A 26329-nucleotide genomic window follows, 5' to 3' on the forward strand; every position below is an offset into this window, starting at 1 on the left:
CTGCCCTAACATCGGGCCCTTAACATCATCTCAGGGCAGGATTACAATAGACAGTAACTACTATATAAAGAATGGAGGAAGATAACACTGGATCACAATATTGAGACTAGGTGGTGGGGGCAACTCAACTCCTCAATTCTCCCTCCCTGCACAATGACTTCTGCAAATGACACAAAGCATGCCCACAACCAGACCATTAGAATGAAAGGAAGCAGGGGAAGGAGGCACTGGTTTGGCCTAATATTGTTTCAGCCACTGTAAGATGAAGAAATCATCTGATTGCTGCAGCAACCATCCTGAATACTTACCAATCACTGTATTATACAGCCTGTATAAATTGGGAGTACATGCCCTCAATAAGCCGAAATTCACTTTCTTAATGATGTCTGTTCCTGTGTGGATTTGACTCCCTACAGATAGCTATGCCCTGATTTAATTTACACAAAGTCAGATAAGTGACTGCAAGCCAATGGCAAGTGAAGATATGTGCTAGTATTACTTGAATGGTGCATATGCTGGGTACTGAGTAATGTATTAGGGTGCATTCACACGACTGTATCAATGGGTTCACATCCGTTCCGCAATTTTGCAGAATGGGTGCGGACCCATTAATTTCAACAGGGCCACAAAAGATGCGGACAGTACACTGTGTGTTGTCCGAATCCTTTTTCCGTTCCGTGTCCCTGCAAAAAAAGATAGAGCTTGTCCTATTCTTGTCCACAAGAATAGGCAACGCAGCCACTATCTGTGTTTTGCGGTCGTGTGAATGCACCCTAAAGGTGTTGAATATATGGCAGAAAACCACACTGACATACAATTTCCCTGCATATTGTTAGTGGCTGTACAATTTTGCAGGTGACAGCAATTTTACTCTCAAAACTGTCATGTGACTCGAAGGGGGGAAGCATGGGGTGGAGAAGATGGGGCTGGTGACAGTGGCACTGAGGAGGATTGTAGTTCTTATGGCTATCCTGCTCCAACACTCCCCTGGCCAAATGTGTAGTGATGTAAGAGGTGCACTCTTTCTTTACTAGTGATGAGCGGGAGGGGCTATATTCGAATTTGCAATATTTTACAAATATTTTGTAGAATATTCGCAAATTTTGAGAATTTGAGATTATTTTATTGAATGCGATAAATCGGCGATGTAAAAATTGCATCATGCGAATTTGTAATGCGAAATGCAGGCGTGGGTCACTTTGCCTACATTTTTCAAGCTGGTATAAGTTTCCTGAGACTGGAGAAAATGGTTGGCATGGCAGAACATTAGAATAGCTTTATATGCAGATAGAGCCAAGTGCTCCAATATATTTGCGATTGCGCTAATCCGCAGTGATTAGAATATATTTTTTTACGTGCAACTTCACATTTTATCAGGTCTGACTACAGATTACTGATTGTTGTGAACTTGACATTGCTTCCTTCTCATTGGCCCACAAGCAAGAAGCAGAGAGGAATCATGTGTTCAGATGGAAAAAAATTCGGAATATTTGATATAACGAATATATAGCTCGATATTGTAAATATTCTCAAATTCTCGAAGTGGCGATATTCGCGATAAAAATTCGCTATTCAAATATTCGTGCTCAACACTATTCTTTACTTTGGGACACACCCTGGTTTAGGGCTGTAGTTCTGGCTGGGGTGCCCTTGATAGTGGATAAATAGTGGGGTGCAAGGCGGCAGGAACATGGGGGCTGGCAGAGATTAAATCAAATAAACAGACCAGCTTGATTATACCAAGCAATAGTCTGACTGGATGATGGGCGGTGTGTACAAATGCGGGCAATAGGTTCTCACAGTTCTCATGTAGGTCACAAGGTAGAATGTTCCCAAAGGCTGTGTATAGGGGGTGGAAGATGTAATAGTACCCTATGAGTCCATTTCTCTAGCAAACAATAAAATTTTCTCAAATGAGCAAAGGAATTTTCTCTCAATTAAATGTACTACAATGCTGAACTGCAGGGTGTAGTCCTTTAACAGATGGCTGGTCCATCTCAAAAGTGTGGAAGGGTGCATGAAGAAATATGACCCAAACCACATGCAGTAAAGTCTACTGCCGTAAATGTGTGTTACCTCCACTAGCTTTCTTGTCTATGCTCTGTCCCTTTTAATGGTCCTCCACCTTCTGTAGAGCTCTTAATGCAGTAGCTTTTGGTATTTCCTGGGTTGGTATTTCTCAGGATAGGAATTCTCCTTCCACTTTAACTACAGCTACTGTCTTCAGCAGTTTCCACACACTCACTGAAGTCTGCTACACACACATGTCTTTTCTCTGACCAGCAAAAATCTGACCAGAGGGGCGGAACCAGCCCACCTCCCAGTAACCGTTTCTAAAGTCTGCCAGTTAACTACTTGCTTTCCATATGCAACCTTTTGCATAATAAAGCCACATTCACCATTTTACCACCGAAAGTGCATAAGTCAGTATACATTAACCATTAGTAGCAATAAACATCTCAGAAGTTTTAGCAATTTTAACAATGAACCACTAGGCCACGAATGAAGGAAAGCTACACCTCTGCCTACACCACCTTTTGGAAAAGTAACGAGTAGGGCACAAACCTGCCAAAGTTTCAAAATTTTGAGCAAGTAGGGCAAGCTCCAGACATTGTGACTTTTTGACACCAGTTGCTGGTATAAAGCGGTTGGTAAATGTTCCTGCCTGTGCCAGTGCAGTGGAGAAGACTACATTGGTGGTGGGGCAGATGAGCAAATATTAACAAAACAATCTTTCTTCAGCAGGTCCCTGGAATGCTTGCATTTGTCATAATGCCCGGAGAACCCCTATAAGATGTCTGTCCCCAAATCATGCACAGAAAATACCATGAAAACGTATAAATATAAAATTAAAGCTAACTGTAATAAAAGCAGAAATGGAAAAACTTAAACCCAATTTTTGTATCTTACTGTACATCAGTTCTTAAAGCAATGTCAGCTCAGGATAGGAAAGCAGATTTTCACCTTCGATGACCCGAACCCTTTCTTCTTCTCCTCACATGTGTTGGCCAGGATCAGCTGTGTATTTAATTCTGTACAAAACAGAAAAACCTCCTTTTGGTGGAGATGAGGGAGCTGTTTTGTCATAGTTGGTTTGATGTATTTCCTTTCTTCACAAGAGTTCAGAATGGCCATGAACTTTATCTTAGACATACTACATGATATACCAATCCACAGATTTTGATCTTGCATTCTATGATTATAGGAAACATGTTCCTCATGTTATACGAATGTAAATGTCACTAACAAACCTTAAATGTTACTCAGCTGGCACACACGGCCCTAGAATTACCCACATTGCACATGGAAATACAAAACATTTGATGAAGTGACTAAGGATGCTGTACGGTACATTGGCCTGTACAGTCAACCTGCGTTCCTTAGCAGAAGAGGTGGAGTGCCAGGATCAGTGTTTCCCTCTAGCGTCCTCTTGGTCTGTCAGCCAAAGCTAGAAGTGGATCCAGCAGGAAGAAAAAGTATAAGCACTTTATTATTATTCCCTATCTTTTTCGAATCCATTTCTTGCTTTGGCTGAAAAGTATTGCAAGAAAATCAGACTCAAAACCTCCCCCAAAAATGTCAACTCATGCTGCTTTCCAGTCTGAGGATGCTGCTAAAGAAATCCACCAGTGTTATGCCTGCCTGTGTGTGTGGCATGAAGACTGGGGATGCTGTCACAGCTGAATTTTCAGGAAAGTTATAGGATATAGGTTTTAAGGGTACGGCCACAAGGAGCGGCCGCAATCCGTTTGGGTTGTGGTCGTGCTGCGGTCATGAACCGCACAGCCAATTAGCCCGCAACTTCCTTTCATTTGAGTAATGAAGTACCGCACTGTTTAGTCGGTCTTCATTGTTAATGGCTGCGCGGTATGGAAGGAGCCGCGCAGCCATTAACCATGAAGACTGACTATACAGTGCGGTCTTCATTACTTAAATGAAAGACAGCTGCGCCTAATTGGCCCTGCGGTTCATGACCGCAGCATGGCCGCCACCTGACCGGATCATGACCGCTCCACGTGGCCGTACCCTAAGGATGCAGATTTCTATTTTTGCATCCACAATGTAAGGGTGGGTTCAGACGGCCATTGTGATCTCCATCAGCAAAACACAGATGTACCTGGAGGTCTGTATGGCGTCCGCGTGCGTTCATTTGTTTTTGGGATTTATTCGGTTTAATTAATGTGTCCCAGATGCAGGGCCGTCTTTAATATTGATTGGACGCTGGGCAATAATTTACTTGGGCCCCCTGGATCCCGCCTTCCCACACCCTAGCATGCAACCACGCCCTCCACCACAACACACACACACACCTCGTAGAGTAGTAAACTTTAATAATGATGAGTGGCCACTAGAGGTTTTTCTTGGCAGTAATGTAAATACTGCCTTTTTACATTAAAAAGCTTGCAGAGACATGCTATAGACACCAGAACTACTATGTTTAGCTGTTGTGGTTCTGGTGACTATAGTGTCCCTTTATATAGAGAAAACTAAAAGAATCAGCACAAAAGTATCAAATAAAATGTCTGTATCATTATTCTAGAAATTAAAAAAGCACAACTTCTGACCACAAATATACACTCACCTAAAGAATTATTAGGAACACCATACTAAATACGGTGTTGGACCCCCTTTTGCCTTCAGAACTGCCTTAATTCTACGTGGCATTGATTCAACAAGCTGCTGATAGCATTCTTTAGAAATGTTGGCCCATATTGATAGGATAGCATCTTGCAGTTGATGGAGATTTGAGGGATGCACATCCAGGGCACGAAGCTCCCGTTCCACCACATCCCAAAGATGCTCTATTGGGTTGAGATCTGGTGACTGTGGGGGCCATTTTAGTACAGTGAACTCATTGTCATGTTCAAGAAACCAATTTGAAATGATTCGAGCTTTCTGACATGGTGCATTATCCTGCTGGAAGTAGCCATCACAGGATGGGTACATGGTGGTCATGAAGGGATGGACATGGTCATAAACAATGCTCAGGTAGCCCGTGGCATTTAAACGATGGCCAATTGGCACTAAGGGGCTTAAAGTGTGCCCAGAAAACATCCCCCACACCAGTGGCGTACCGCCCATAGAGGCAGACCACGCCACTGCTATGGGGCCCGCGGCACTGGGGGGCCCGTAGCGCAGAGAAGGCCCCGCCCACCCGGTTTGGCCCCGCCCACCCGGTTTGGCCCCGCCCACTCACGACGGGCGGGAGAATCGGCTCGAACTTCGCCGTCGGCCGTCACCCCTCCAGAGTCAGTGCCTGCCCTGCCCTGAGCTGAGGAGAGACGAGCTGACAGACTGAGCCAGAGGGAGGAAGTGGCCCTGGGGAGACGTGAGCAGGCAGGTAAGTGTGCCAGGTATGTGGACGGAGCTGTCTCCCGCCCCTCTGCTGCAGAATCCGCTCTCTGCTCCTCCCGCTGTGGAACTTTTCTGTGTGCAGCCACGCTGACTTCAGCCAGGATGGCTACCTGCACTTTCTTACTTGTCCCTGTTTCAGTGCGGGTTCCTTCAGGCTACATCTCCTCCTCCCAGCAGGGCTGGTCTCCTGCTCAAGTGCTCATGCAGCCCCCTGGACACATCGGGCTGGGGCCCACCACTGGCACAAGGACTCTGTGGGGGCAGGTGCCCACTGCAAGAGCAAGTATTCATATAGAAAGTGCCCACAGCAAGGGCAAGGATGGGGCAGGTACCCACAGCAAGAGCAAGGATGGGGCAGGTACCCACAGCAAGAGCAAGGATGGGGCAGGTGCCCACTGCAAGGGCAAGGATGGGGCAGGTACCCACAGCAAGAGCAAGGACGGGGCAGGTGCCCACTGCAAGGGCAAGGATGGGGCAGGTGCCCACCTCTAAGGCAAGGAGCCACTGGGCAGGTGCCCACTGCAAGGGGAAGGACTAATATGGCAGGTGCCTACTACTAGGTCAAAGAATGGGCAGGTGCTAATCGCTAGGGCAAGGAGCTATTGCTATGTGAGGGAAATTACCAACCGCCCCCCCCCCCCCCCCCCGTGGGGGCATCAGGAACGACGCGGGTGTCGGGCAGCGGAGTAAGTATGCGGTGCCTGGGCATTTTGGGAGAAATAATAGGGAGGGGGCATGGGAGGAGCCATGACAGGTGGTGGGATGGGTAGTGGGCGGAGTTAGGGGCCCAATTCAGATTCTTGCTATGGGGCCCAATGACTTCTATGTACGCCCCTGCCCCACACCATTACACCACCACCAGCCTGCACAGTGGTAACAAGGCATGATGGATACATGTTCTCATTCTGTTTACGCCAAATTCGGACTCTACCATTTGAATGTCTCAACAGAAATCGAGACTCATCAGACCAGGCAACATTTTTCCAGTCTTCAACAGTCCAATTTTGGTGAGCTCGTGCAAATTGTAGCCGCTTTTTCCTATTTGTAGTGGAGATGAGTGGGGTCTTCTGCTGTTGTAGCCCACCTTTCTTTCCCATTCTGACATTCAGTTTGGAGTTCAGGAGATTGTCTCGACCAGGACCACAACCCTACATGCATTGAAGCAACTGCCATGTGATTGGTTGACTAGATAATCGCATTAATGAGAAATAGAACAGGTGTTCCTAATAATTCTTTAGGTGAGTGTATAGTATTTTGCAGATTACTTTTTTTTTTACAATGTGCAGATAGTACTGTACTACTAACCCCTCATCCACCCCTACATACAGGGTAATACAGCGCCACATACAGTGGCGTAGCTAGAAATGACTGGGCCCCAAAGCAAATTTTTGAATGGGGCCCCCTCCCTCAGTAAATTTTCCGCAACCCCTTCCTTTCATGCCGCCCCCATTCCTGTGGCTAGTAAACATCGCTCTCTCAGACCAGGGCCGGCAGCTGTTCCATCCATTTTCTACACTGTCTATGCTGCCACTGTATATAATTTCATTGTGTAATACTGTTGAGGGGGCCCTGACAAAATCTTTTAGTCCTCCTCCTCCTGGATGGGCCCCTTCTGGGTCAGGGTCCCAAAGCAGCTGCTTCCCCTATAGCTACGCCCCTGGCCACATACCTCTTACATCCAGTGATGTCTCTTTGATGTAGATGTTCTCTTTCCTCATCTTCTCCTTTCAGAACTTCAGATCAGACCACCATTTTTCAGCCATTTCTCGTCTCTGCAGTTTGACAAACAAAATCTTAGTTTACTACATTTCCATCATCCTCCCATCTTCTGGACAAATCATCCTACTACCCCCAATACTGTGCCTCTGTGCTCCCCAATACTATACTGCGGAAACAGATAAACCCCCTGATAATAGTAGTACCATGCAGATAGTGCCCTTCAATAATTATTGGCACACAGTGCCCTAAAATAACTGCGCCCAGCAAATAGTGCCCCGACACTAATAGTGTAAACATAACGTCCCCCAAAAATAATTGTGGTAAGCTGATACTGTGCCAAGGTGCCCGCACAGTAATAGTGCTCCCAAAAGTCCCACCAATAGGAATAATTCTCTGCTAGAGCACACATGGTAGTAATAGTGCTCCTACAGTGCCCCCAACATGTCCCCACTGTATCCCAGAAGTAATAATGCTCCCATAGTGCTCATACTAGTAATCATGTTCCCCATAGACCCCCAGTAGTAATAAAGCCCTTCATAATGCCCTCCAGTAGTAATAATTCTCCTTATAATGTGCAAGTGCAAAAAATGCCCCCTTTTAATGCTCCAAGTTGAGCTAATGTCCCCATAGTGCCCCCATAATGTGCCAGTATAAAATACCCCTATATAGTGCCCCCAATAAATGCCCCATAGTGCTCCTGTCCCCCTTCTTATTAGTGCCCCCCATAATGTACCAGTATAAAATGCCCCATATATAGTGCCCCAGTAGATGCCCTCAGTGTCCTCCATAATTTGCAAGTATAAAATACCCCTTCTTAGTGCCCCCATAGATGAGCCCATAGTACTCCTCTCTCCCCTTCCCCATAGTACCCACCATAATGTGCCCCAGTATAAAATACCCCTGTACAGAGCCCCCCATATAAAATACCCCTTTTTTACCTCAGCAGATGCCCCCATAGTGCCCCCAATAATGTCCAATAAGAAGTGCCCCCATAGATGCCCCATAGTGCCACTTGACTCAATAATGTGCCAGTAAAAAGTGCCCCCAATAATTTGCCAGTAAGAAGTGCCCCCATATATGCCCCCACAGTGCCCCCAATAATGTGCCAGTAAGATGTTCCCCCATAGATGCCCTCCAATAATGTGCCATAACAATTGCACCCATAGATGCCCCCCAATCATGTGCCAGTAACAAGTGCCCCCATAAATGCCCCCCCCCCATCATGTGCTAGTAACAATTACTCCCATAGATGCCCACCAATCATGTACCAGTAACAAGTACCCCCATTGATGCCCCCAATCATGTGCCAGTAACAGGTGCCCCCATAGATGCCCCCAATCCTGTGCCAACAAGTGCCCCCATAAATGCCCTCCAATAATGTGCCAGTAACAATTGCACCCATAGATGCCCCCCAATCATGTGCCAGTAACACGTGCCCCCATAGATGCCCCCCCATCATGTGTCAGTAACAATTACCCCCATAGATGCCAACCAATCATGTGCCAGTAACAAGTCCCCCCATAGATGCACCCCAATCATGTGCCAGTAACAAGTGCCCCATAGATGCCCCCAACCATGTGTCAATAACAAGTGCCCCCATAGATGCCCTCCAATCATGTGCCAGTAACAAGCGCCTCTATAGATGCCCCCCAATCATGTGCCAGTAACAGGTGCCCCATAGATGTCCCCAATCATGTACCAGTAACAGGTGCCCCCATAGATGCCCCCAATCATGTGCCAGTAACAGGTGCCCCCATAGATGCCCCCAATCATGTGCCAGTAGTAGTACCATATAAAAAAAAAAACACTTATACTTACCTCCATCAGGCTGGCAGCGATGCGATGCAGGGCTCTTTCGGCCTGTGTCCCGCGCTGTACGGCTCAGGCAGCGTGATAACGTCATCACGCCGTCTGCACCGGCCTCTCCCTCCCCTGCCCCGTCACAGCAATTCCATCTGTATCACTGTCCTGAGGACGGCGATACAGATGACTATGGAGATGAGAGCTTACACAATGGAAGTGCTCATGTCCCTGTGACCTGCCGCCGTCCCCCACGCCACCAGTGGCCAGCGGGGCTTAAAAGGCAGCTGCCTTGGGCCCCCAGGAGCTGCCCCTTTTGCCTCGTGTTGAAGATGGCCCTGCCCAGGTGGAAAGCAGACAAGAATGGTGCATGAGGTGAGTTCAGAAGTGTGAATGGCACCATTTACTTCAATGGGTCTGTTTGCTATGTGGGGTTTGTCCAGATAGCACACAGAAGGAAATGGCTGAAATCTGGACTAGAAGTCATATTAATTTTAAAATGCCTTAGAGATTTGAGGACTTTAGTAATATTTATAATAAGTGTTTCTGAATGCATATATGAGGTCCACGCGTATTTCTGCAAGGACGTCCCTGACTGTCAGCTGCACAGGAATTGCAGTCAGGCTTCCCACAGAGAAGGCAGAGACATTTTTTATACCATCCCTGTTTTCCCATCACTGTATACATAGCACACAATGAATGCTGTACATGCGGATCAGGAAGTGTCAATGCTGCTTCCTGCTCCGATCCCAGTGATCATGTGATCACTGGGGACTGGGTAACTGCACAAGCTACTTGTCCTTTGCAGACCCCAATCAGCTTCTAGCTCCGACCCTGGCGATTATAAACTGTACATCCTCCTAAAACAAAACAACCATTATGAAAAAGGGACATCATTTAAACAGATTTTTGTTGCACTTTGCATTATAAAAATGTGAAAGACTATTTTTTCTTTATCTTTTACATGTTCCAAGTTAAAAAATAATAATAATACACAATAAAATGTCAAAATAAAGATGCCGTAAAAATAAAGCTCCATATATTACAGAAAAAAAGAAGCAGAAATTATTAACATAACCAAAAGGAAAAAAGTTAAGATTTTCAAAGATGCATGTACAAATAAAAAAAAAGGAAATGCATCTGGTCAGGAAGGGGGTAAATGACCTGTCCTTGAACCGATTAAACAACGTATACTAAACACAAAATTAGCTGAATTTGGGTAAGTATTTTCCTTTGCCAAATATAGATGCTAATAATAATAGAAAATGATTAATGAAACTTCACTATTATTTCAGTGTCTGAAAACCATCCTTAACCAGTAGCATCAGCAACGCAGAAAAGACAGATACATCATTCTGTAAAGATATTGCAACAGACGGAGCAGGTGAAGGCCTCTTTTGGACTCTCTTTAGATCTAAAATACATGAGCTGCTGTGTCGCTAACATAAGACAGGTACTGCACTGCATGCAAAGGTAACACCATGAAAACCAAGGACAAATCCTTTTATAGGGTGCCTTCAATTCCATTCAAATGAATGGAACTGATTTTCAGTTCCAGAATTTTCTGCCACAAAATCTGCCGCGTGTGAAGGCGCCCTTATAGTCCAGAGAATGGACACAAACCCATCTTCAACTTCTGAAGCAATCCTGTCTAATGTTACATTTTCTTAAACAGCGGAATAAACTCCGTCATAAAGCATTGAAAGCATTTCATTATGTTACCAGCGTACATGCCAAAAATATGTAAAACATGTCATGCCAAAAACAAGTAAAATGTGCCCATGAATTATATTAACCGTCGCCCTGCCACATACAGATTCGCTCATGTAGACCACAGGCTGGATGATGATTGTATTACTGGATTGTAGGTAGAGAAGCAGTTAAATGTTCTCTAGCTTCAGATAGCAGTCATTAAAACATTTCAAAAACATGCATTTTTAACAATATATTCATGTTAGATGTAACAGTTTGTTGTATCTTGACATTTATAGCATACTAGCAGAGGGACCCGGCTTCACACGGGTATATTTCATCTATTTCATTTAATGTTTGTGTGTGAAGTTAAAAAATATCCACAGTGACCTCTACAGCCGCTTCCCCTTTAATGGTGGCATCCACAGTCCCCTGCCTCCTTAAAATTGACCTCCACAGTGCCCGCCCCTTTAACTGTCACCTCCATAGCGGCCTGCCCCTTAACAGTAACATCCACAGTGCCCGTTCCTTTAACAGTGACCTCCACAGCGGCTGCCCATTTAGTGACATTCACAATACCCCGTCTCCTTAACAGTGACCTCCACAGTCCCCACAATAACCCACCCCCTTAACAGTGACCTCCACAGCAGCTGCCCCTTTAATAGTGACCTCCACAGTCCCCCGCCTCTATAACAGTAACCTCCACAGAGCCCACCCCTTTAACAGTGGCCTCCACAGTACCCCGTCTCCTCAACAGTGATTTCCACAATAACCCGTCCCCTTAAGTGTGACCTCCACCGTGCTCCGTTCCCTTAAAATGTAACCTCTACATGACCCCGCCCCTTACTGCTGACCTCCATAGTGGAACGCCCCTTAACTGTGACCTCCACTGCTCCCTGCCGCCTTAACAGAAACCTCCACAGAGCCTGCTCCTTTAACAGTGACTGCCACAGTACCCTGCCCCCTTAACAGTGACCTCCACAGCGACTGGCCCTTTAATAGTGACCTTCACAGTCCCCTATCCCTTAACAGTAACCTCCACATTGCCTGACCCCTTAACTTAACAGTAACCTCCACATTGCCTGCCCCCTTAACTTAACAGTAACCTCCACATTGCCTGCCCCCTTAACTTAACAGTGACCTTCACAGTGCCCTGCCACTTAACAGTGACCTCCACAACGCCCACCCCTTTAACAGTGACTTCCACAGCAGCCGCCTATTTATTAGCGACCGCCACAGTACCCCATCTCCTTAAGAGTGATTTCCACAATAACTCACCCCTTTAACAGTGACCTGTTCAGCACTCAGCCTTTTAACACTGACCTCCATAGCGGACAGTCCCCATAACTGTGACCTCTACAGCACCCCACCCCTTAACACTGACCTCCATAGGAGACCATCCCATTATCTGTGACCTCCACTGTTCCCTGCCCCCTTAACAGAGACCTTCACAGCACCCGTTCCTTTAACAGTGACTGCCACAGTACCCCGTTCCCTTAACAGTGACCTCCACAGTACCCCACTTTCTTAAAGGGATTCTGTCACCAAGTTTTGGGCTATAGAGCTGCGGACATGCACGGCTAGATCGCCGCTAGCATGTCCACAATATATCTGTCCTATAGGGCTGTGTGCTTTTAATTTCTTTAAAAAAGGAATTTATAGATATGTATATGAGTCTTGTATGTGTCCAAGGGGCTGTACTAACCTTCCTGGAGACCAGCCACGCCCGCCTGTGAAGGAGCCCAGCACCGCCTATGTCCTCCGAATCTCCTCCTTTCATCAACTATAGATTGCCGTAGTCTCGCGAGCTAGCACATGCGCAGTTCTTTCCCTGAGGTTGATGCAAGGACAGGAAAGGAACACTATACCGACACTGCCCATGCGCGAGCTCGCGCATCGCAAGATTACGGCAATCTATAGTTGATGAAAGGAGGAGATTCGGAGGACATAGGCAGTGCTGGGCTCCTTCACAGGCGGGCGTGGCTGGGCACGGCTGGGCTCCAGGAAGGTTAGTACAGCCCCTTGGACACATACAAGACTCATTTACATATCTATAAAATCCTTTTTTTAAAGAAATTAAAACCCACACAGCCCTATAGGACAGATATATTGCGGACATGCTAGTGGCGATCTAGGCGTGCATGTCCGCAGCTCTATAGCCCAAAACTTGGTGACAGAATCCCTTTAACAGGGACCTCACATTATCCTGCTGCCTTGACAGTGATCTCCACAGCAGCTGCCCCTTTAGAGGCCCCTTCCCCCTTAACAGTGACCTCCACAGCCCCCTCCCCATTAAGAGTGAATTCCACAGTGGCCTGCCCCTTTACAGTAACATCCACAGTGAACGCCCCTTTAACAGTCACCTCCACAGTGCCCACTCCTTTAACAATGACCTCCACAGCAGCTGCCCCTTTAATAGTGATCCTTGCCACCTTAACAGTGTCATCCACAGCGCCCCTGCCTCTTTAAAGATGACCTACAACAGTGAAGAAAAATGGCTGGGTTGTTAAGGAAACCTGGTGTAAAACTGTGTGTATGTGGAGACTAAGGACCTGCAATCTTCTATTGGCTGATAAGGGACATGTGACCGTGTGTATGGCAGTTGGGATATGAAGAGAAAGACTTGCAGACTTGTATTGGCTAATGCAGGTCATTTTTTGGAAATATCTCAGAAACGGTACGTCCTAGAGAGCTGAGTCCCAGTCCAAAACCTTCCTGGTCACCTGATGTACCTGTGTGCCAAATTTGGTGCAGATCGGTCTAGTCCAGGTCTGGCCAACCTGAGGCTGTTGTAAAACTACAAGTCCCAGCATGCCCAGACTGTCTATAGCTATCAGTCTACAGCAGGGCATGGTGGGAGTTGGCTATGCCTGGTCTAGTCGTTTGGTCGCACATAAAGAAGAGACAGACGGACAGACAGACAAAAAATCATTTTTATATATATAAGAGATAATGTTTGGTTAGATGTAGACCATATCTGGTGATGCATGTAAGGAAACAGAAAGTATGGACAGGAAAGTGTTTACACTAGGGTCAAAATAATGTAGTGTATTTAAAGGGGCATTGTTGAAAGTATGAAAGAAATCATTAGGCATCTATTAATAAGGGTTTGCTGTAAGGAAAGGAAGTCTGATGCATACTTTAGGCTACCATAACATTATATCAGCGTACTATTGATCACATAACTTTCTGGGAAGCCTGAATACTGACTCTGATTCTGAGCTGCCTGCCTTGACCTTGCCTGTACTCAATTTACCCTACTGCTGCCTGTCCAGACTTTGGACTTGTCTCTCAGCCTGTCTCCTGACTACGTATATTGTATGACCCCTCAGTACCTTGCACTGGTGTGCTTGATGCCTTTGCGTCAGCTGGCAACTACACCAGGATAACTTCAGGCTGTAGTGGTCTAGTTTGTTCCCTTCAGCGAAGTCCAGATCCTTGTATAGAGGTTAAAGGGTGAATATCAGCGGACTGCCAGGATATTCCCCTTAAGTTCCCCCCAAAGCCAAAACAGTTAGTTGGATCTGTGGGTGCACACCCACAGTCCATAACACCTATGAATTGAGGTCTCTGTCTGATAGCCAAAATGGGGAGCCAAAAATAATTATATTTTTTGGAACAACTGAGATTTGTGAATTAGTAAAATTAAGCCTGCAGAATACATGTCCTTTTTTTTCCAATGTTGGGACTGAAATTGGGGTGGTGACACTAATTAATAAAGGTTTTTCTGGTCTATAAAACCTATTTTTAGATGATTTAATAGGAAATTCTGAGTTCTGCATTTACACGAACAACCAATTCAAGTCAACTGTGTAACTTTTTATTTTCCCAGTGGTGGAGGATTTTAACACTTACTGTCATGTTCCCCCACATATTACAGCTGACTTGTGGAGGTCTGAAAGGGATTGTCCAGAGCAGACAGAAATGTTGACAAAATTTACAACATTTCCTTGATATTGTATGAATAAATATTTCTCAGTGCAGACACATAAAAATACCTTCCATCCTTGTGTAGTAGAAAGTGTAATTATCCAACTAATTTGTTCCAAAGCTGAGTACTGACAAAAAGATTATTGTGAATTTTACAATATACAGTATATAATAACATTTGTTAGATGTATGCTTTAAGGATATGTGCTATACTGTACGTACCTGTTCAGGAGGTGGTCTTCGAGGTCACATCGTTGAAGAACATCTTGACAATACTCTTTGAAGGGACAGGTAACCAAAAGTTTATCCAGCAAGTTCTTTACCAGCACAGTGGACTTTTTGCATGACTGTAGCATGATATATTTTCGATCCATAGGGCAGAAGTTTTCATGGAGGAGAAAGTTAGTGAGGCAGAGAGTACAATATGTATGACCACATGGAGTGTCCAATGGTTCAACCAGAGCATGTAGACAAATGTGACAAGTTAAGTCATCATCAACTTCTTCTGTGTATAAGTAAAAATGGTTTTCTTCAAGCGAATGTTCCTGTCCACACACAGCACATAAAGAATGAGCATTGTCATTGTCCAACATTTCGATCTCATTGTTGTAATCCATGATAAAGATCCAGTTGTCTGTAAGTTCCAAGGTGACTATAGAGTGGGCCGAGCTACCTAGGGCATAAACATAACAAAGATATTAAAATCCAAAAATTAAGGCGGCAACCTCTACAGGCTATGGTGCAAATAAGAATACAACACACGTAGCTCTATCACCTATCAGTAGAGTAGCATCTTCTCATCCCTCTTACAAATCGTTACAGGGTGATTCTGGAAAAATGGGTGATAATCAATACAACCACTTTTACCTCATGGACTCTTATTAAATTTTCCCAAACTCCTAGCTGGCAAATCTAGTTAATACAAGACGGGGATGTAGCGCTGCTTATCAGGGGTGTGTTAAGCTGGATGATAACCTTTGATGGAAAAATGTTGGGAATTATATTGGTTGTCCACATGTCACCCATGATAGACATGGAGATAACTTACAAAAGGACTAAATAGAAGAATACCACTGAAGGATTTATATTGTCTGGCGTTTCTTTAATTTATAGGCTATTTGCCTTTATTTTGAATTGCTCCAAACTATCTAAAATAAAATTAAAAATGTAGCAACTTTTCAAATTGTCTTAGAACTATTCAACTGCTTTCTGTACAATTCTACTATGCAAACTGCGTCTCCATGGTTACAGACTACAGTCTGATCCTGTAGTCATAAATATCAGTCCTATAATTCTTACTAATCTACTGTGTATGCTAACCAGAGGAGAGAAAAATGATTGTAGTATGCAGTGTACAATATTTGTAGTATGCAACCATAGGGACAAATCAGTCGGCATAGGAGATTTTAAACTTTTTAATAAAGAGTATTTTCAGTTACTTTTTTTTACATTTAGATGCATTGCAACGGTAAAAAAAAATGGTTGCAAAGTTGAATGCCTTTTAACATTGGGTTCTATACATAGCTTTTATGAAATAGATTGCCTTGAGCAGCAGTAACACCAGTGACAACTTGAGGCCACAGAGAACAGTATTTGAAGGGAAGGGCTTGTGATATCTCACAATGTAAAAAAAAAAAAATCAAGGCTTAATTATATGTCAATTTTCCGAACATAATAGAAGATGACATCGACATTACTTGTAGCTATTGAAGTATTTGGCTTTTAGAAATGACATATATATCTAAGCAAAGGCTACAAGGGCGGCAGATGTAGTTTTTATTCAATGTAAGATTTATCCTTTATGTCATATCAAGCAGTGAAAATAATGGATTGCTCCCATTTCTGCAGTAATGTGCTACTGTAAAGGACGGTAATGATAACCACAGGGATTTGAGCTACAGACGAAAAACATCTTTATGCTTGGCCTGTGCAGGAGAATCAATCAAGCAAAATAAAACAAAGATCTCTCTTTGAATATTTCTGATATCCTCAAATCAAGAGGCCTTTACAGAGGGGGACACAACTATATTATATGGAGAAGGTACAGGCTTCTAAAGGTCATTGTTTTATTGACAGGCGACAGGAATGCTGAACTGGAGATAAATATAAACCTGGCATTTTTCCTGGCCCTTTCATTATTTGACCAGTGACATAATCATTCTTTCTTCTCTCGGATAACGGAACAAAATTCAAGATTGGTGACGAATGTTGGTTTATTTCAAAAACCTTTTACATTTCACAGAGGAGGTACACAGATCTCATAGGGTCCCATAAAAAACATAGTATGAACCCCCCAGCCTCACCGTGTTTCCCAGTAAATGTGCGTCAATCAGTCCCAGGCAACGCAAACTGTAATGACTTAGATTTCTGCCCAGTTTCCTTTTTTAATGGGAAGAAATTTAAAATGTAAAAAAAAGAATAAAAAGTTTCCGATCCATACACCCCCCCCCCCCGCCTTACCCATTTATCCAACTTCAACCATTTATACCAGTCAGCTGGCATAAATACCCTGATAAATCTCCATCATACCACTTCCAATACAAGGAAGCTATAATAATCTCTTTGCACGGAGCCTCGTCCTAGTGGCGACTGCCTGAAAATTTTGTGTTTTCATGTCAGGAAGGGAAGAAGAAGTTCAGCATCAAAGGAGTTGAGTGGACTGCCTCCAACGAAGGTACACCACTGCATTCCATGTAGACAATCTCCACCAATATTCACCATCTTCATTAAAAAAATTAACCCCAGTATTTAACTGCTCAGTGGAATCTGAGATACGTGAAGCTGATGGTGACGTCCCAGATTTATAATTCAGCAGGTGAAAAATGGTCCTGAGACTGAAGACACTTTCTTTGTCTTTGGATGTGATGGGATTGAATTGATATCAATGTTGAAGGACAGAATGCCTTTGAAGGTAGTCTGGTTTCCCTTGCTCCTTTTCAGTAGAAGTTTCTGGGGTCATGCAGTTGCCTGGACAAATGGTCCAACCATTATTCTGACTATATGACCCATGATAGATTGTTACAATTCTGGAGGGTGATTTGGTTGCACTAGTAACTGGAGGTATACTTTAAATGGGTTTTCACAACTAATAAAATATTCCTATGTGTTAGAAATTGCATGATAGTAAATTTCTAAATCCTTCATCATCCCATTAATAGCAGTGATTGGAGTCCTTTGTTGTCCTTGGCCAGTTAGGGGGAAAATATTATGCTATTTTCAACCAATATGGTTTTTCTTATTTTCATTAGGGTTTGACGATATCTCAGGAGTTGGAGCTCCTGATATGCCATTGCTTCTAACGATGGGAGTACCCATCAGTCAGACCAGTGGTGAACCCTAGTTTACTTCATTATTGTATTAAGTATATACAAGTAGGTAAATATGACCCACCAAGTAATGGGAAATACAGTTGCAAGAAAAAGTATGTGAACCCTTTGGAATGATATGGATTTCTGCACAAATTGATCATAAAATGTGATCTGATCTTCATCTAAGTCACAACAATAGACAATCACAGTCTGCCTAAACTAATAACACACAAATAATTAAATGTTACCATGTTTTTATTGAACACACCATGTAAACATTCACAGTGCAGGTGGAAAAAGTATGTGAACCCCTAGACTAATGACACCTCCAAGAGCTAATTGGAGTGAGGTGTCAGCCAACTGGAGTCCAATCAATGAGATGAGATTGGAGGTGTTGGTTACAGCATCCCTGCCCTATAAAAAACACACACCAGTTCTGGGTTTGCTTTTCACAAGAAGCATTGCCTGATGTGAATGATGCCTCACACAAAAGAGCTCTCAGAAGACCTACAATTAATTTCCAGCATAAAGCTGGAAAGGGTTATAAAAGTATCTCCAAAAGCCTTGCTGTTCATCAGTCCACGGTAAGACAAATTGTCTATAAATGGAGAAAGTTCAGCGCTGCTGCTACTCTCCCTAGGAGTGGCCATCCTGTAAAGATGACTGCAAGAATACAGTGCAGACTGCTCAATGAGGTGCAGAAGAATCCTAGAGTGTCAGCTAAAGACTTACAAAAGTCTCTGGCATATGCTAAGATTCCTGTAAGCGAATCTACGATACGTATTACACTAAGCAAGAATGGATTTCATGAGAGGATACCACAGAGGAAGCCACTACTGTTCAAAAAAAACATTGCTGCACGTTTACAGTTTGCACAAGAGCACCTGGATGTTCCACAGCAGTACTGGCAAAATATTCTGTGGACAGATGAAACCAAAGTTGAGTTGTTTGGAAGAAACACACAACACCATGTATGGAGAAAAAGAGGCACAGCACACCAACATCAAAACCTCATCCCAACTGTGAAGTATGGTAGTGGGGGCATCATGGTTTGGGGCTGCTTTGCTGCGTCAGGGCCTGGACGGATTGCTATCATCGAAGGAAAAATGAATTCCCAAGTTTATCAAGACATTTTGCAGGAGAACTTAAGGCCATCTGTCCACCAGCTGAAGCTCAACAGAAGATGAGTGTTGCAACAGGACAACGAACCAAAGCATAGAAGTAAATCAACAACAGAATGGCTTAAACAGAAGAAAATACGCCTTCTGGAGTGGCCCAGTCAGAGTCCTGACCTCAACCCAATTGAGATGCTGTGGCATGACCTCAAGAAAGCGATTCACACCAGACATCCCAAGAATATTGCTGAACTGAAACAGTTCTGTAAAGAGGAATGGTCAAGAATTACTCCTGACCATTGTGCACATCTGATCTGCAACTACAGGAATCATTTGGTTGAAGTTATTTCTGCCAAAGGAGGTTCAACCAGTTATAAAATCCAAGGGTTCACATACTTTTTTCACCTGCACTGTGAATGTTTACATGGTGTGTTCAATAAAAACATAGTAACGTTTAATTCTTTGTGTGTTATTAGTTTAAGCAGACTGTGATTGTCTATTGTTGTGACTTAGATGAAGATCAGATCACATTTTATGAACAATTTGTGCAGAAATCCATATCATTCCAAAGGGTTCACAAACTTTTTCTTGCAACTGTATCTGCTTATGTGTCCAGTTCTTTTCTAATGAGCATTACAATAGCAAAATATGGGATGTTCCTAAAAACAAGGTCCATATTGCCCTATTTATGGATGGATGGTTCAACTAACCCCAAATCAGCCTAAAAAAAACTCATTACACTCTGTGCTGCTGGAAAAGTTATCTGAGAACATTAGCTGGGGTAGCTGTAAGGGATTTATTTATTCTGAAGAAAAATTCTAACTCATTCAACCTAAATAAGCCGAGGAAATTCTGAAGCTGTGTTTATTTTATCAGCCAAAGGAAACAACTGCAGAGACTTGCACGCTACATGTACTGTGGCAGAACTTGTACAAAATATGTTTCCTTTAACCTACTCACTCACCAAATATATGAAAAAAACAACCTTCCTTATTCCTTTCCATCGCTAGGTTACTGTGCAGTTTAAAGTGATAATCATGGGGTGTAGTTCACTTGATAATGGACTTTAATTAGACATGCCTTATACAGATAAACCTGTCACACTGAACAGTCTAATCTGTGGGCATGGCATTATGGAGCAGGAGGAGCTCAGTTCATTGATATATTGTTTTACTCATTTAAATCCATGGTGACTCTGATTTTATGAGTCCAGTAGGCGGTCCTTCTCAGTGATTGACAGCTATTTCTGCATAAATACTCCTACAAAGAAGACTGTGAACCACTGAGTCACCCAGCCCGCTATACTCATAAGCCCACAGTAGGGTTGAATTTCTATTAATACAAGTGATACTGAACTATATATCAATCCACTCAGCTCCTCCTGGTTAAAGAGGTTCCCCAGTTTCTTACTAAATTTTTTATCTTCCCCGAATACCCCAAACACTGCATATTTTTGCCCCATGATCCTGTTTTTCATGTCAGCACTTTACTTCCCCTATTCTTAGCGTCACTGCATCCTGGCAGGATGTTTACATTCAGAACTTTCTGTTTTCATCAGTTTCTTGCTGGGTTTTCAAAGGACTTGTCAACCAGCTAGCTAACATGGAGAGGTATAGGGGGTGTGACTAATGCAGAGGGAACAGTGCGGCAGGTGGAGTGTTCTCTGAGAAACATTACAGAGCAAAGCATACTGGGACTGGTTAGAAAACCCAGCAAAAAACGGATGAAAACAGGAAGTTCTGTATGTAAACATCCTGCCAAGTTGCAGTGATGCTGAGCACAGGGGAAAGAAAGCAGTGACATAAAAAAACATGAATGTGGGACAAAATATGTAGTGTTTAGGCAATATTTTTGGCATATAAAAAAAAAACTAAGAACCCCTGTAAGAAACTAAAGAACCCCTAGAGGCATCCCTCCTGCAGTTCCAACTGCATGGTCAATGTGAGAGGTTCCTTTTATCACTTATGTTTTAGAAGTTGCAATATGTATATTGTGAAACCTTTGCAAGGCATCATTTATATGGTAGAACCAAGTGCACAGAGCCTGAACATAAAATCTGCATTGCTTTCTACTATTGAGCTGTAGGCATTCCATTGTATGGTGATTACATGTGGTACCATTTTATGGACAGTCTCCTCTAGAAGCAATGTGTAAAAATCCAGCAGAAATAAAAACATCTGTTTGCCCCTGTAGGAAAATATGTTTTGCTTTAAATTGGGTAATGTACAGCTGGACTTTATGGGACCTGATAAAAACGCCCAACCTGATCTTAAACACACAGTAGAAACCTTTCACCTCTGCTTGGTCATTCTAACCCTGTACACAATGTTCCCTCTAAACTGCAATGTTGTACTGCTGAAATAATGTAAAAACGTGTTACATTTGAGAACTGCTGGCTTACCCCATGAACAAAAAATACTTAATTAAAAGGGTTGTCTGAGATTTTGATATTGATGTTCTATCCTCAGGATAGGTCATTGATATCTAACCAATGGGGGTCTGACTGCTGGCACCCCCACCAATCAGCTGCCTTAACGCTCCCATGCAGTCTCTTTACAGCTTACCAAGCACAGTGCTGTACTTTATATAGCGTCTGTGCTTGGTATTGCAGATTAGGTCCATTCACTTGAATGGGGTTCAGCTGCACATAGGCTATGTTACCTATCAACGTGACATCACTGGCCTAGGAAGCACTGTGGCCTCTTTAAACAGCTGATCGTAAGGGTTGCTGGGAGTCAGACCCCACCGATCAGATATTGATGACCTATCCTAAAGATAGGCTATCAATATCAAAATCTTGGAAAACCACTTTAAATGGATGTAGCATGTTTTTCTGAAGAAGCTGGAATGTTGTGGTCTGACTTCCAAATGATTATCAAAGGTGTGGCTGTGCTATCTTCAATACCATATGGTATGAAGATACATCTCTCCTTTCAGGTAGAGCACAAATATGCATGGGGGATGATTGCTTAACATGTTGCTGCTAATACGTCCTGTTGTGCATTTTAGGCAAGCCACTGCAAGCTAAGGTTTCTTGTCGCTCTTTAAACAATGTGCCTGAAGCCATAGAGTGATCGTCACTGTGTATATCTGATTCCTCCTATTGCAGAGTATCACTAACCTAGATAATAGAGGGGATTGTGCTGTTTGTTTTTAATAATAAATTTGACATTGGATTTCACACAATAAATCAAATAAACATTTTAAACATTTCAAGCTTCTCTTTCGCAGATTCCTTCTGCCATTCCTTACAGATATACTGGAAGGGACAAGATCACATGAATCCTAGCTTTGGGCATCATGAGAAGAATACTGCACACACAACAAAAGGACAGTTTTTGACCTCCAGTGGGACATGTACCTCCATGTACATCTCCCCCATGCTTTCTTTTCAATTTGGACTCTCCTGTATGTAGCACTTCCTGTTCCTGTATCCAACGAAACCCTTGATGCACTTTCCCTTTCTCTGCTGCAACTCCATCCCAGCCCCTAACAACACTCAGCTCCTCCCCCAGCTTGTTACATAGACACTCCCCTATCACTGCCCCTAACACCTAGCTAGTTTATAGCTCCTACCACCAGCTAGTTACATAGACACTCCTCTATCACTGCCCCTAACACCCAGCTAGTTTATAACTCCTCCCACCAGTTACATAGACACTCCCCTATCACTGCCTCTAACAACCCCCAGCTAGTTTATAGCTCCTCCCACCAGCTAGTTACATAGACACTCCCCTATCACTGCCCCTAACAACCCCAGCTAGTTTAAAGCTCCTCCCACCAGCTAGTTACATAGACACTCCCCTATCACTGCCCCTAACACCCAGCTAGTTTATAACTCCTCCCACCAGTTACATAGACACTCCCCTATCACTGCCCCTATATGGACATAACATCACAGGAAGTAAGACATGTGACCACAACTCAGAATGGAAAATAGGAGCAATAAAACTGTGTTACGTTTAATTAAGTATTGATTGGTTCTTCCCCTTTAATTATTATGTTACTTTCTATATTCCTTATAATTAAATGAGTTAGCGATAGTTAACACATACAAATCCATTGTTTTGTGTCAGGCGACCACCAGACCATATTTCAGAATGGTTAGCTCATACCACATGCACTACATTGGACATCCTTAGGAGGAGGGGCTGAGAGGTATAAACCTTTGCGCACAAAGACAAAGAACTGAACTCTGCTGAGAACATCATCTAGGTAAGGATGTTGTAGGTCAATATTTCTCTCTTGTATCACCATGGGGTGTTGGCCATGTGCTACGACATGGCAACAGGAGCTCCCCATATCTTTATTCACATATCTTCATTAGCCTGTATAAGCTTATTTATTCTCAAATCTTTTGAATTCAAGTTAAAACAAAAGGTAAAAGAAATACATTACAAAATTACAGATACCTTTTACAATGATTATTTTAAAGGATGTTTATGCAAGCCGGAAGACCCCTTAGAGGTTTTGTGTCATATAATCAGATACTGTAGGTGTCGGTCTGCTTCTATCTCTAAAAAGGGTCCCCCAAAAGTTAAGGAGGACAAATGCCAGAACTTCAATAGAAATGAATATATGCACGCATGTGTGACTGTTGTCCGCTCACTTTGGGGGTCCTGTTCTGGAGAAAGGCGTGGGTCCCAGAGGTGGAACCAACACCTATCTGACATTGTTGGCATAATCTGATGATATTCCACTCAGGTGAGACAACCTCTTTAATGGTTGGTGGATGCCCTTAAACATGGTTGGGGCAATTTCTCTTTTTTGGTTAACAAATTGAATAGAATTTTGAACACATTATCATGGCTCCAGACAAAAATGGGGCCAGAAAGCAACAAATGGCAATCACTATTATATTTGCAACCAATTATCTTTTGCCACCATCACTGATGATTTTCTCTGCTCTTGTTCCTGTCAAGCCACTTATGTCTGATCAGTCCGTTCTTACATGCGTCTTTCCCATATTTCAGCATTTGAGAGGAGACCACTGGAGGATAGAAATACATGGTTGTAGGCCATTTTATTTACCACACAAGTGGTGAGATTTACTATCTCCCTACGGCAGTTTTCTGACGGAAAAAAGTCGCAAGCTGCGCGTGTGTGTGTGGTGTTCTCAATGCCACTACAACTGAATTAAGTTGCAAGTGGCGTTTTTATGTGTTCCTCGTCACTTTCCAAGAAGGGAACATGACGAGGGTGGGGAGTGGTGGGCCAGCGGGCCTGGCACATTTATAATTTTTTACGCCAGTTTTCTGGCATAAATTAAGACTGAACTCTAGGAAGCTGTGGGCTGAACTGCCAGCAACACGGAGCACCAGAAGATGGTCCTAATATATGACAAGGCCTGCTCCTCACCATAAAGGAACCACATCATCCTGCAGCACAGGGGATATCAAGTCTTGATAAATCTCTCCTAAGGTCTAGCAAGCCACAGAAAGACATGCTGAAAACAGTGAGGGGAAAAAACATAGAGGAGATATGATGACACATTATCATGACCACTAGTATGTAGCGAGACACAGTCTAGTGTAAATGCTGAGGCCAGCCATTCCCAAGTTGTGTCAATGCACCGTGCTTTGTGAAAATCACAGCAAAAAACACATTTAACACATGAAAAAGCACAAAAAACACTGAGAGGATGGTTTAGGCCTCGGTCTCTGTTTAGCTAATCCGGTCCTGCCGATAGGCTCCACCACACATTGCTCCACACTGTAACAAGATGTCACAAATGTTCTGGGAAACAGTGAATCCAATTATATTGGAAAGTACAGTACGGCTATTTAGTATTGGATAAATACGGATTTTATGTTTCTTCAGATGCAATGCACACCCATCCATGCATGGCATTTAATGATGCTAAAGATTACCTGCTTAAACAGCATGAAGCAATTCCTACAGCAGCTCGAGCAGAGCGCTCACGGACTGCGGCCATCTAGGCACCACACACAAAATGTTAGAATAAACATACTGGACTATTCTGAAATGTGCATTTTTTTCATTGTGTGGCCTCCTCGTTACCCGAGTGCCAGCCTGCAAATATCAAACGTAACTGGTCAGTACTGGTCAGTGCGTCTTCCACAACGTAGAAGAAGGTAACACATAGGGTCTACATCTGTCTCCTTCTGTTTTCTTCCTAACCTGATAATCATCTTCATGTTTTCTGTGATAAATGGCTGCATTCCATGCTGATTAGTCTCAGATGGCAAATGACATCAGCACAGAAATTATGATAACTATTTGGTCTCCTGCACCATGCATAATGTGCAAAGATGTAAGGAAAAATGTGCGTGCAGAATAGTGTTATGGATGGACGCTTCTCTGGTCTCAGCTTAGGGTTATTTAATCCGGGAACTGCAGATGTGAAGTGCTACTGCCATGACATGGTGACACTATATATGCCCATATAGAGTTAATGTGACTTGAGATTCCAGGGCCCCGATGCAAATTCTGCAACAAGCCCCCACCCCCCATGTGTCACTTATAATACTGTTGTCTTCTTATGTGACAGATCTTTGGACCCACCAATCAAGCACAGCCATTTCTGATCTCAGCCTGTATTAATCACATATAGAAGATAGATGGACATTTGTGTACATACCTATCCATTTGTGTCAGTTATGAAACATCCCAGGAATACAATATTAATGACCTATCCTCAGGATAGATCATCAATATCTGATTGGTGGGGGTCTGACTCTTGGCACCCGTCCAATTAATCAGCTGTCTGAAGGGTAACGGTGCACCAGTGAAGGCTGCGCCCTCTGCCTAGACCAGTGACATCACGTACATCGGTCACATGGCCTAAGTGCAGCTCAGTCCTATTCAAGTGAGTGGGCCTAGGCGGCAATACCAGGCACAGACGCTATACAATGTATGCCACTGTGCATGGTATGCTGTGAGTCCTGAGCACTGGGGCCTCTTCAAATGGCTGACTGGTAATGATGACCTATCCTGAAAATAGGTCATCAATATCGTACTCCTGAAAAAAACCTTTAAGGTTTTGTTCACATCTATGTAGAGACTCTGTTAGGTTTCATAAAAATCTGTAGTTTTCCTCCACTGGTAAAATGCCAGAGACCAAGAATGTTGGACACCATTATAATCAAGGGGGTCCATTGGGTGCGGTTTGTGTCCCTCAGATCAGAGATCCAGAACTTCTGTTATCTCGTTGTTCTGCTCCTATGATGGAGCAGAACACTGGAAATAACCAATGCAGATGTAAATGGAGGCCAATCTCTAGGTGTCTACTGGGCGTTCCTTCATCAGGCGGATGTCCAGCAATCACAGAAGCAGCCCCTTCCATCTAGGCTAAATTGACATCTCTTTGTAAGGAAGGGTGGATGACCCAGGACTTAGCCTACAGCTATTAGGGCATGCTGGGAATTGTAGTTTTGCAGCAGCTGGTGA

The 26329-nt window shown here is 43.5% G+C and overlaps 1 protein-coding gene across 3 annotated transcripts in view; it reads right to left on the reverse strand.

The window, feature by feature from the left end:
* Nucleotides 1-26329, reverse strand: part of LNX1 (ligand of numb-protein X 1) — a 200076-nt gene that overhangs the window by 171936 nt on the left and 1811 nt on the right. For 2 of the 3 annotated variants that reach the window (XM_044294769.1, XM_044294627.1), the window contains exon 2: nt 14719-15165. In XM_044294769.1, coding sequence (XP_044150704.1) covers nt 14719-15113 — 395 coding nt within the window. In that variant the 5' untranslated portion in view covers nt 15114-15165. Of the gene's footprint in view, nt 1-14718; nt 15170-26329 lie in introns of all 3 variants that reach the window. The other variant, XM_044294706.1, reaches the window with a different exon arrangement.

This window comes from Bufo gargarizans, chromosome 1 (genome assembly GCF_014858855.1).
Source record: "Bufo gargarizans isolate SCDJY-AF-19 chromosome 1, ASM1485885v1, whole genome shotgun sequence".
Lineage (NCBI taxonomy): Eukaryota > Metazoa > Chordata > Amphibia > Anura > Bufonidae > Bufo > Bufo gargarizans.